Raw genomic sequence first — 12,229 nt, 5'->3', positions numbered from 1 at the left:
TTTTACGTGACGGCCCCGATGAGGAGAGCGCTCCCTCCCCGGCCTGTGGTGTGGCGCCAGCTCTTGTCCCAGGCGGTGTTTCCACTCCAGGCCGTGGCAGGAGCTTTCCCGTGTTCCGTGTCGAGAGGTGCCGCTGTCACTGCTCCAACCCCACAGTGACTGTCCCGCGTCAGGGTTTTGGGTGTTTCGTTCGTTGCCAGTGAATGTTGAGTTCTCATTACCGATCAGCTTTTTTTGGGTTCTAGGACAAGCACCTCACCTGTTACCTGCGTACTTCAGTAGTCACCAAAGCTTTCTGAAGGCTGCGATTTTAAGGGGTACTGTGCTGTACCCCGAATCCTAGCCTAGACAGCCCCGACAAAAGCTTTACCCAGCATCTCCTCTTCTTTGCATTTAGGGTCAAGCCAGAGAACTAACGAACCAACAGCATTTGTACGCTGCTCAGCCCCTCCGCAACACTTCACGGGCTGGTTTATTTTATTAGTACTCAGCCTCAGCACCAGTGTGACCGCTTCTAACGCCGAGGTTCCCCGAAAAAACCTGGACAGGGCCGTTGGTTTGTACCGAACTTGCAGCAGCTCAAGGGATTTGTACGTCTGTGGATGGAAGTGCAGTGGTTGAAAAGGGTGAGAGTCTGGTGAGGGCGAGAGCGCGTGGAGCCTGCCTAGGAGGAAAGCTAAGGACGGGTGGCAGTAGGACGAGGGGTGCGGATGTCGAGTCAAGGAGAAGAGAGAAACACGGTTACAGGAGGAGCTGAGAGGGGCAATCGCTCGTGCGAGGGCAGTTTCTGTGGTTCGCGGCAGCCGACAGCCCTTGCCGAGGCAAGTTATGCAATAACCTCTTCACTGCGCTGGGGTTCCAAGGAGAAAAAAGAATTAGAAGAAATAAAAAAAAGGCACTTCACTGGAATTTTAATTGTACATGATTTTATATACCAAAAGTATATTTTGAATCTCCCATTCTAAGTTTCAGCCATATTTCTTGTAATTTTTCTCCCATTTAACCGTATGCAATTTGATTAATTCTTCATGTACAAGTTCTGTGTATAATTTATATATCCATTTCTGCAGTGCTGTAATTGCTTTTACCACAGGTTAGCATTAACTGTATATATTGTGGTGAGAAGTGAAAGGGTATTACTGTTGAAGACTTTGCTACATGAATGTGATGATTTCAAGAGCCTACGATCCACTAATGCAGAGACCATGTAAATGTGCACAATAAAGTACTGCTAAGGCAAGGCTGCTTCCTGCAGTGGTTCATGAAGGGAGCACAGCCGTGCCTCGGGTCCTGGGCTGCATAAAGAGAGTAACTCAAACCTGCCGTGCTCTGTCACTTCACTCCCGTTTCCTCGTGGTTTTAGCAGCTGCACAGAAAATGACTTTAAAAGAGCTCTGGAGCCTCCTTACACCTGTATTCCAATTAAATGACACTAATTAATACATCTAGAAAAGCTGTCACGGCCCTTTACGCGCAAGCTGATGCTGAGCACTCGAGTGGGATGATGCGTTATAAAGTGCAGAGTTTCAGAGAGCAGAGACCAGTATCCCTCATTAAAGCAGTTACATATTGTGAAATTAAGTATCGGCTCATTTTTTTAAATAAGTGAATTAATTTATTCGTATTTGTACATTAAGTTGTATACAATTTCAGACAGCGTTACAGTTGGATTAACAAAAGCCGGTTACCAAAAAGAAAATACAAAACTAAAAATTATCCTGGAAGCTTATTTATTACAGAAGGAAAGTGTCGAGCTCACGTAAGTCCAGTCTGGTGGTATTTGGTGAAATACTTAGGTGTTAAAATGAAATGTTTAAAAAAATCAAGTGAGTTCTATAAAATCATAGCTAAGGCAGATTTTTTTTCTTGTACACTGATTTTAAACATTTGGATAGAGGGAAAAACCTGAGATCTATACCCAAAAGCTATTCTCTGCAGAAGAGACACACACCTCTGTTTGCTTCCCGCAGCAAACCGCCCGTAGAAGTGTTACTAGAAAAGTTGTGCTGTACATCGGCTGTAGTGCAGGTCACGGTCATTAAGTGCCGGTAAAGGCTTTACCAAAACATACAGAGTCTGGAAAGGTGAGGCTGTTTAAAGCATTACTTGGATCCATATTGCACTCTAGTCAATACTCGTGGGTCACACATACATTGCAATTGCCAGTTCTCAGGGAGGAACGGCGCTGGAATGAGAGGGTCAGGACAGCACGCGCCAGGTCAGCAAGGGGAGGTTGGCTCCGTGGAGGCTGCTGGGTGCCCTCAGGTGGCCAACGCTGCGCTGCTCTCACTGGTCCCGCGACTCGTAAAGAAGCTTCGTCGCCTAAAACGAAGACAAATGTCACTGTGTCAGCTGAAGTCACCCGCAGCCGCCTCATCTCCTTCCTAACCCCGCCAACGTTTCCTTTAAACCCAAGGCACTGAATTCTTCCTCTGTTTTCCTCAGTCTGTGACATTTAGCAGCACTCAGGCAGGCACTAGAGTAATTTCTGAGACAATTCAGGGTTACTCTAAGTGTAGAGCCTGAGGTCACTGAAGGTTTTAGATGATTCTTGGTTAGAAATTACCATTTCTGATCAAAACCGCCGTGGAAAGAGTTACAAGTTGTATCTCTGAGCTGTTGGTACTGGGGCTCACCATATGTGCAGGAGCTGCACCGCCTGTGGCAGAGGAGTCAGCAGCAGGGTAAGGAAGTGCTGAATGGTCCTCGTGTGGCCGCACCACGTCCGGGCGCGCTGTGCTGAGCACTGTTCAGTGCTGGGCCAGGGTGACTGAGGAGCTCGGTGGCGATACAGCACCAGCAGCCACACACCACGTTTGCAGGCAGCCAGTAAATGAGTTCTCAGTCAGATGAGCAGAATACCACAACTACCTGGCGTGGGTTTGGCTTTGGTCTCCCCTCCCATCACTCTGAATTATGAAATAAACTTCAGTTTCATGAGCCATGCAGTGCCTGGTCAATAAGGATGAAGGAGTCTTCCACAAGGTCCTGCCCACACCTGTTCCTGCTCTCAAAAATCAAAGTCTTTGAGCCTTCATAAAGCAATAAAGACAATTTGCTGAGTTTAGGGGCAGAGTATTTCGTAATGCACATTCTTCAGTGAGCAACAAAAACCTGAGGAACTTGAAAGTCTAATACCCCCTTTCACCTAATAACACACATTTTTGGGAAGCCCTTTGTACTGCCTATCATCCTCAGGCATTGAGCATAAAGCTAAAGTCACGTTCATAACAACCATCCGCAGCTTCCAGAAAGAACAAGACTCTAAAATCCTCCAATAAAAATAATAATTTTAAACAATGAATTAAATAAAAATGAGCAGACTCCTAAGGCTGCACACTCTCTTTAGAGCTACTGAGCACTCCAGGCAGAGCCGTTCTTCAGCCTCCTGCAGGTTCTGCCTCCCCTGCTTACCTTGTGCATCGCCGCCAGCCAGCTCGCCGACAGCTTCCGGTTACAGCTGAAGTCTTCACTGGCCGTGAACTTCATCTGCGTCAGCTCCTCCGATCCCGGTACCTTGTACTGCAGAACCATGCCTATGGCACGAGTATTGCCGCCTGCAAAGAGAAATAACGTCTGAACAGCAGCACGTTTTACCCAGTAACTTCTGGCTAATAAGTCTGAAGAAAACGAGCTCATCGCTCAAGTCAAAGCGGCAGCAACTGCCCTGGCGAGGAGGTGGTGAGCACGGGCATTAATGGAACAGGCAGCTAAAGTACTGTTGAGTTCTCTCCAGCAGAACTTGTGTGCACCACCACGACAGCCACGAGCTACACACACCAACACCACCACCCTCGTGCTTTAATGTTACCAAGTCTAAGCAGATGCCATAGGTTCATACTAAGCCTGCAGCTGTAAACTGAATTCCTGGTGTCCGGTTCAACAGACACCAAAGAGGGTCCCTGCTCCATCCCCAGTCTGGCAGAGCAGGAAACAGGCTCCAACTCTGGAGGGGATGACAACCGCCCACGTCATTGACTTCCTGGGGGAAATCCGCTGCAGCAGACGTTGCTGTGACAACGGTGCCATAGCGAGATGTTTGCATCTCTTTCACTCTAGCTGCATGGAGATTAAGAGGAACCACTAACACAGAAATTAAACAAAAGCTCTGTTTAGAGCAGACACGGATGCTTTGTGCAGACTTCACTCATTTCCTGAAGCAGCAGATCACAAACTAAGCCCAGGAGCAGCTCCACCACGCACAGAGGACACTTTCTGCATGAGAGGGCTCCTGGAGGCCAGCACCGTCACAGCCAAGAAGCCAAAGACAATCTTGGTGTGAGCAACCCGACCAAAGCCCACAAGCAGTGTCTAGAAAAGTTGCTATTTTCTTCTCTTGTAGGATAAACCGAAATCCAACTTCACCACTCGCTCCCCTGCATCCACCTGGTCAGACCGACAGATTATGGCCCTACTTCGCAATAAGCCAGTGGAGATCAAACACCTACGGCCCTGGCCGGTTTGATTTATTGACACTGCCCACGTCTGGTGTTCCAGGACATTACTGAGTCGGGCAGAACACACACCAAGATGCTCTATTTATTTTAAACCCGTGTAAAATCAAGCCATTAGTTAACAGTTTATTAACTGTGGAGCACACAAGAGGTGTGTGACTCGATTCTGGTGCAGCTCAGCACACCTCTGCTGAGGCAGGCCATGTACAACACTGCGTACCACTACAGGTACTATTTCTCATCTGCCCTTCTCTCTTCCAACACAGACGGTAGCACAGGGGGTCTAAAGAAGGCCTCGAGTGTTTTAGTTCTCCACAGAGTTACAAAACATCCAGTCTCGGTTTATTAAACAGACAGATGGGAAGGAACAGATACACATCAGAGCTGAACACAACTTGTCTCAAATTGCACAGCCATCGATCACACAAAAACCAGCGCTGCAGAGGAGGAAACGGGAGGGGGCCGTGGCAGCATGCGGTGAGTCATGCTCAGCGGCGCTGGATACCTTCAGTGATCGGCTGGCTCTCCAGGAGGCTGGTGTAAGTGTGAGGATCTTTCTCTACCATCGAGAAGGGAAGCAGGCGGGCAGAAAGACAAAGCAGTCAGAGAGCAGTGAACAAGGAATTACAGCAGCGTTAGGCAACTCTGCAACACATCCGGCTGATCTGAGCACCCAGATCGGTTGATCACGGTTAACGTGCTGGACTGACCGAGCAGTGCACAGAGAGGCTGTCCCATCAGAAACCTCCAGCAGTGACAGGGGTGCTGCTAAAGAACAATTATTATAGACCCTGACCTTGTTTGTCCTTATTTCAGTGCAATCACATTCAAGTTCATCCTGAAACACTCTCAGATCTGGTAAGAGAGAAGGCAGTAAGTAGCTGCCCTCTGGGTCAGATGTTACCAGTTTCATTTGGCCACCCCTTCACCTTGAATGAAATTGAGACAGCATAGTCCCGTTATTCCCCCCCCAACACACAGTTTCAGTCTCCTCACAACTGTTTGTACCAGCAGAAGAGAAATCCCAGCTGGATGCTGAAAAGGGAGTTACCAAAGCCTAACAGCTCCCTCCCAGGAGCTGCTGAATCAAGAGATGTTTCTATTGAGCCAAGAGAGAGGGTCAGAGCAGACAGTGACCACCTGTACTCAGGTTTGTCGAGAAGCTCTCTCGTATTAGAGCTGTTAAGGTCATTTTTCAATTCTCAGGTTTTCCCCACAGTCCCCATACACGTGGACAGGGCTCCACACTGCACTCCAGTCTGAGAGCAGCTGTACCGACCCTAGTCACACCTGAGCTACCAGTAACCTGGCAATGCACCGTCTGGCTTGAACAGGAATTATGTCGCAAAGTCTTTTCTGCATGGTCAATTTGTATTCAGTGAAAAAAGTTACCTCCAGGAGTAAACCCCTCTGTAAGTATTTGAACGGTTGAAATCTGCACAATTTCAATTTCATAGTGGCTGTCTCCATCCAGAACCAGGTATCTACACAACAGAAGAAAAACATTTTAAAAAAACAACCGACCAACCCTGTTTTTTCTACAATACCAAGTCCAAATCAAAGGAGAAAAATGAACACAGTCTCTCAGTGTTTTTTCTACAATACCAAGTCCAAATCAAAGCAGAAAGATGAACACAGTCTCTCAGGGATGGGCTGTTTGAAGTTGTACCTATCCTTTCAGTCCCATTACTTTCCCCAGTATCCTCACAGCACGTTTCTCTGTTATTTTATTTAGGTTATTAGTAATAATACAGCTGTAAGTGCAACTTCCATCAGTCTTTCTCACCTCTGATTGTTGGAAAGTCGACAAACCATGAGCTCAGACTTGTCAGATGTTCCCAGAGTTACGAAGAAGGTAGCACCTGGGAAGAAATGGTTTAGTATTTTAATACAGGATTTAGGAAGAAACATTCAAGTATCAAAAAGAACCACTAATAGTTAATTACTGCCCCTAATACACTGAATTTAGGAAGAAACATTCAAGTATCAAAAAGAACAACTAATACTTAATTACTGCCCCTAATACACTGAACTGGGGGACTTATGAGACTGAAGTGTTAAACTGATTAACATCAGAACACTCAAGTATAAAAGGCTGATCTCCAATTACCATGTTCTGAATCACAGGACTTTCACAATTGCTATGGGATTTCTCCCACACGTTGTAGAAATACAGATGATATCCAAGATGAATATTTGAAGAATGAGAGCAGATTTGGAGATGGCAAAAACAGGCAATTAAAAGACCGTATCTTGTCACTGTAATACACCCTGTTGTCTCAGTATTCCAAAAAAGCCCATCAGAGGAATCAAAGAGCAGGATGTGACCTTCAGCTCTGTGCTCAATAAACAGCCTTTTTCCCTACTGACAGCTGGCTCAGCCTTCCTTTGAGGTCAACCAACTTCAGCCTTCGTGTTACGTTTCTTCCTGCTCAAAACAGCTCCTCTGACATGGGGAAAGTCATCGCAGCTACACCAGCGAGGTGACTCATAACTCAAAACACAGCAGACTCCACACCTAGCCACTTCACTTGCTCCCTGCGTTACCTAACCGCAGTACTGCTGGTCTGGGAAATGAAAGCCAACAGCAATAAACAGCCCTGCCAAATGGTCTGCAACGCATCCCCATGATTTGAGCCCTGCCGCCTCCAAAGCTGCACCTCGCTATTTCACCATTGAACGCAGCCTCACTGACCTCCCGGCACCGACCCCCGGCTACTGGGTGAGACAGGGAGGAACAGCAGCCAAAGGGCCACGGACACCACGACCCCCATCTCCAACCGAGATCTGCGGCTCTACAAAGTCAGCAACAACTTCAGACTTCAATTGCAGAACACAAACACGGGTGGGACAAGCTTTTAGAAAAGATCTTCAGTTTAAAATACTTTAACAACTCAGCTACACCCTGACCTGCAAAGCAGAGTGAAAAATGATTTGAACGCTGCCAGGTACAAAGTCAGCAACAACTTCAGACTTCAATTGCAGAACACAAACACGGGTGGGACAAGCTTTTAGAAAACATCTTCAGATTAAAATACTTTATTTAACAACTCAGCTACTGCAAAGCAGAGTGAAGAATGATTTGAATGCTGCCAGGATGGGCATACTCCTGTCTGAACCCCCAATCCCCCGAGAAACATCCACGCTAATCAGACGTTAGTTTATCTGACCAATCACACACATTGCCATCGTGTGGAGAGCTGAGAGCCCATCAAAAGGCACCGAGCAATCACAGAATATTTTAAAAACTGAAGATTCAGCTTTCTTACTGTAATTGGAACATGAATCACTGCCTTGCATGTAGTTCTAATGCCATGCAAAATTGACCACTCCTGATGATCTGCCATCAGCCGTAGCTGTAGGCCCTGGGCAAGATCAAAGCTCACAGATGAAGCTTGAAAGGAGCACAGTATCTTGTTAGAAAATATTAACATACTCTCTATTGTATTTTTCATCCCTATTTAACAGGGATATGGCTAAAAGGTGCATTACTTCAATAGAAATGCCAACTGCACACACTCCTGTTCTCAGAGGCATTCAGAATTCCTTTGTCGTCAGTTAAACCACTCTTTGTGCACATCGACTAAAAAGTGGAAACTTCTCTCTAAATAAACTGGTAACACAGAATCATTAACTGGCAAACCAGAAGCATGACAACAAACCAGGATTTAAAGGAGACAAAGCTGCAGCCTGTTTGACAAGAGGCATTTCTCTGGCTGTTTATCAGATTTGTTTAACAGCATTTGAATAAACATGAGATTAATCCCAGCACATACATACATATATATATATACACACATATACACATGTACTCAGCCCTTACCATTCATGAGCACTTTAAGCTGTCTGTCATAGAACTCAGTTTCTTTCTGCGAGATGAGGGCACACTCAGCACACTGGCGCACGGGGTCCACAAAGCACATGCGAGGCAGAGGCACTTTTTTACTGCAGCACTTGTCACAGAAGCACTTCCCACACCTTCGGCAGTGATGCTGAGCGTGAGAAAACATTTGTTTGTTTATTTACTTACGCAGGAAACTACTGGGGAATAATTTGATCCAGTTACTACATTAAATATCCTCCTCCCCAAGCAGCAGCACAGGTTCTCCAGTGTGAAACACACAGGCTGAGGGACAGGTAAAATTCAACTCATTGAGTGGTAGAGAGAAAACTGAAGACTGAACAGAAAGGACTGAGCCCAGCACGAACAGCAGCACTGTGAGCCCTTGCAGAGCTCCCTAAATGTGCAAGACATGGAAAGGGCTTCTCCGGTCCCCAGGAACCCTTCATCTTAGCGTCAATAAAACACAAGAGAAGAGTGGTTTCTAGGTCCCTTCCCACTTCCAAACAAAGATATTGGGAAACTTCAACTGCAGATCCTATTCTTCTCCCTTAAAACTGATTCTCAAGTTTTTCCCAAGGAAAAAGATAAAAATCTTCATACTTAAAGCTGTTTCACTACCAGCAGTATCAGGCAGCACAGTGCAAATGCAATCAAGTTGCAAAACCAGAACTAGTCTTGCAATGTGTTTCACAGCTCCTAACCCCGCAGCGAGCGGCCCGTGCTGCAGCTCCCTCCTGGGTGTGACGGGGCCAGCGGGGCCTCCTGGTGCCACCTCTCCTGTCAGGACAGGGACACGTCTGGGGCCTGAAGCAAGTCTGGACACTTTGATACACGGAACTGATACGCTGCAGTTTCGGGCACTGCAAGTCACACTGCCACATCTTTCCTCGCTTTCACAAGCACACGTCAAGAGGGTCAATGTCGTTACCCAAAGGAATTACATTCCCTGCTAAAACTCACTGCTGGCCTTTTCTGGGAGTCTGCTTTCCCTCTCCACGCAGAAACCCCCGTATCAGCAGAATGTTTTGTGGCAGTAATAGCCCGTACACCAGCATGCATTCCACACCGACCTGCTTAATTGCATGTCATGAACACCATTTAACTCTAGTGTTAGTGTTTTCTCTTCAGACCATGGTTTATACTTTCTACTTTAATAGAAATTCCCTTTTCCAAACCTGAGATAAATCCTGTTTTACTTTTAGACCAGAAGAATGAGGGATTTGGCTCTCTGCATTTCACCAGCACAGTTCCTTAATGCAAGGTTGTAATTCACTACTCCTGACAGTATTTGCTTACATTTCCACAGCTATTTTCGACTCCCAAAACACAACCGAATCAGCTGAGTTGCTTTCTCTGTCAGAAGTGATGTGAGCAGCCCACTCCAGCACAAGTCCCTCTAACTCTTCCTTTGAATGTAAATCCCGTGGGTACCCAGTAATGTGGAGAAACCCTAACTACGTGTTACACATGGAGCAACAAGAGGAATTTCAAGAAACAGAACTAAAACAAAGAGGACTTCTCCTCAGAAAAGGCAGAACAGAAAGAAAAGCTGCTTTAAGTTCCACCAGATGTTGCACGCTACTCTACTGAAATCTTGCACATCTTAAAGCAACAGAAGTCCGTATTTGTATTTCACAACAGTTAATGCTTTGCAGTTCAGCGATTTCTCTTACCTTTCTGGTTATGAAGTCAAATTTTGTATCACACTGCATGCATCTTGGGCACTGGAAAACAGCACAAATCAATGTTAGTCTACGAGATTCCTAAACCTTCAATCCTACTGTCATACACAAAGAGTGAGCTTTATACTATGCCCTAGAAATGAACATCTCTAACAAATTTCCATCCTTTATCTTTTCACCATGGATGGTTTTCACTTATTTTAATATTGATGTAGCAAAACCAACATCATCCCCCTTTTTAAGACAAAAAAGCTGCCAAACTGATCCGCCCTAAGGAACGCTGCATCTTGCCAGCAGTCAAAACTGCACTTCAGAAGAATTGATCACGCTTAATTCTGTCTGGCTACCCAGACACTCACATACTCCAGAGTCAACTGTTTGTGTAGAAGTTGTCATCCTCACCGTACTATACTGTGATGCTCTGTTGACTCTCCAAAATGTTGTTTACATATTTTAATGCTCTCAATCCTTACATATTTTTGAAATACGCTAGGAGATATTTGGTTTTCTTCCAAGCCACCAAGACTTCATTTTTGTTCCAGCTCCAAAATGTCACTTCCTGAAATATCTCTTTCCTAAAACAAGCTGACGCCCACGCTCCTCCCAACAGAAAAGCCAGACAAAAACTGAGGAAGTTTCCCTCTCACATCTAAGTGGCACTTAAGGGGTGACAGTTTTGATTTTGTAAACTACCAGAAGTAATTCGTAATTGTTAGGACAATTAAAGTTTTCTATGCAGAAAGTCACCTACCAAAGGGCTGATACTCAGCACGTACATCACTAGATTTTCACCAAGACTTCACACATTCGTATCCACCGTATCAAAAACCACTCTCCAATTGCATTATTTGCAACTATTGATGCAAAACTATGCTCGGCGCCTGAACCAGGAGAACGTGGTTAGACCCCATAGTAAGTTTTACAGCTCTAGACACCTAAACCCTTCAGACCAGACCATCTCAGACCACAGCAGAACGGCATCTGGACCCTAAGCTGAGCAGGTGCTATTTGCCAAGCACCAAAATCACCCTTTGCCTTTCATTAACACTTTTCAATACTTAACCCTTTGCCTTCCATAAACTCCTGCAGGTTACAAAAGCTGTAGTAACCTATTTGAGGACTGGATTAAGGCATCCTGCCCCCTCCACAGCGGCTGCAGAGCAGCTCATTTTAACAGGGGCTGCTGAATAACCTGCAGCACAGCCCAGGTTTCGTCTCGGTCACAAGCAGTGCCCTGCACCCAACACCACATTGCTCCATACTGATCTGGAGGTCAGGGATTCATTTTTGGCATGTGTAGCTTAATGGCTTGTCTGGGAGTGGGGCCTGGCAAGAATCGTTGTATACCTTGAATTTACCAGGAGTCCAACTCATTTTCTTAAAGAAACATGGTTGGGGTCTGGGTTTTTTTAGTTTGTTTGTTTGGGTTTTTGTTTTGGTTTGGGGTTTTTGTTTGTTTTGTCAGAAATTAGAAACTACAAACCACAAACTAGGGGGAAAAAAACCCAAACACTCTTCTAAACACTGTCCTAAATAGACTTCATACACAATGTTACACTAAGCTTACAATTTGCTGTTCAGGACGGAACAAAGCTATCCAACCTCTCCTATTTAATACAAAATCTATAGAAAGGTGTTTCTGAATTCCAGACCTGCCTTGGCAGCACTGCCTGCTGCACAGAGCAGCTGTAACTAAACCACAAGTCAAAGGGCACAAGGCAGCACAGCATGGATGTTCCTCCAGAAATGCTCCAGCACAAGCAGGCTGGGTACCCTGCTCCTTCGAGACACTTCTGCTTTTGGCAACCAAAAATGAAGTGAACCCTTGCATAATATCCACTTCTACTTTGTCTGGGAAGAGATCACCATTGAAAAACATCTTGAAAGATTAATCTTGCCTATTCATCCACATGCTGACACAATTAGTGCATGAGTAGGGAATTAAGCTTTACAGTTCTAAAGTGGTTTTTCACCACGTTTACAGAAAAGAAAGCAGTGTGTTTGATTTTTCATGTCTTCAAGACACAGGCTAAAACTACTGGATATCTCAGACTTTTGGACAGCAGAAACAAAAATATATTAAATAAGATATTAAATTAAAATGCATATAATTATTATATTCATTTCACACACGATCAACATACCACTAATTGATTACTTCCCATAGCAAGAGGAAAATGGAAGAACGTCCAACAGCTGTTGGATCTTGCTATTAATTTAGAAATACAGAGAGCCGGTCCATCACAAAC

General features: G+C 45.3%; 1 protein-coding gene across 1 annotated transcript; it reads right to left on the bottom strand.

The window, feature by feature from the left end:
- Positions 1-2,286: 2,286 nt before the first annotated feature.
- Positions 2,287-10,022, bottom strand: ZFYVE21 (zinc finger, FYVE domain containing 21; the record flags this gene model as incomplete). The annotated part of the gene is made up of 7 exons (XM_010192942.1): positions 2,287-2,322; positions 3,415-3,557; positions 4,960-5,013; positions 5,847-5,938; positions 6,241-6,316; positions 8,278-8,446; positions 9,972-10,022. Coding segments are annotated over 7 exons (621 nt in total), but the record flags the coding sequence as incomplete, so codon positions are not given.
- Between the last annotated feature and the right edge of the window lie 2,207 nt (positions 10,023-12,229).

Source organism: Mesitornis unicolor, unplaced genomic scaffold (genome assembly GCF_000695765.1).
Source record: "Mesitornis unicolor isolate BGI_N332 unplaced genomic scaffold, ASM69576v1 scaffold2511, whole genome shotgun sequence".
Lineage (NCBI taxonomy): Eukaryota > Metazoa > Chordata > Aves > Mesitornithiformes > Mesitornithidae > Mesitornis > Mesitornis unicolor.
Note: the sequence above shows the minus strand (reverse complement) of the source record. Positions and strands in the feature narration are given on the sequence as shown.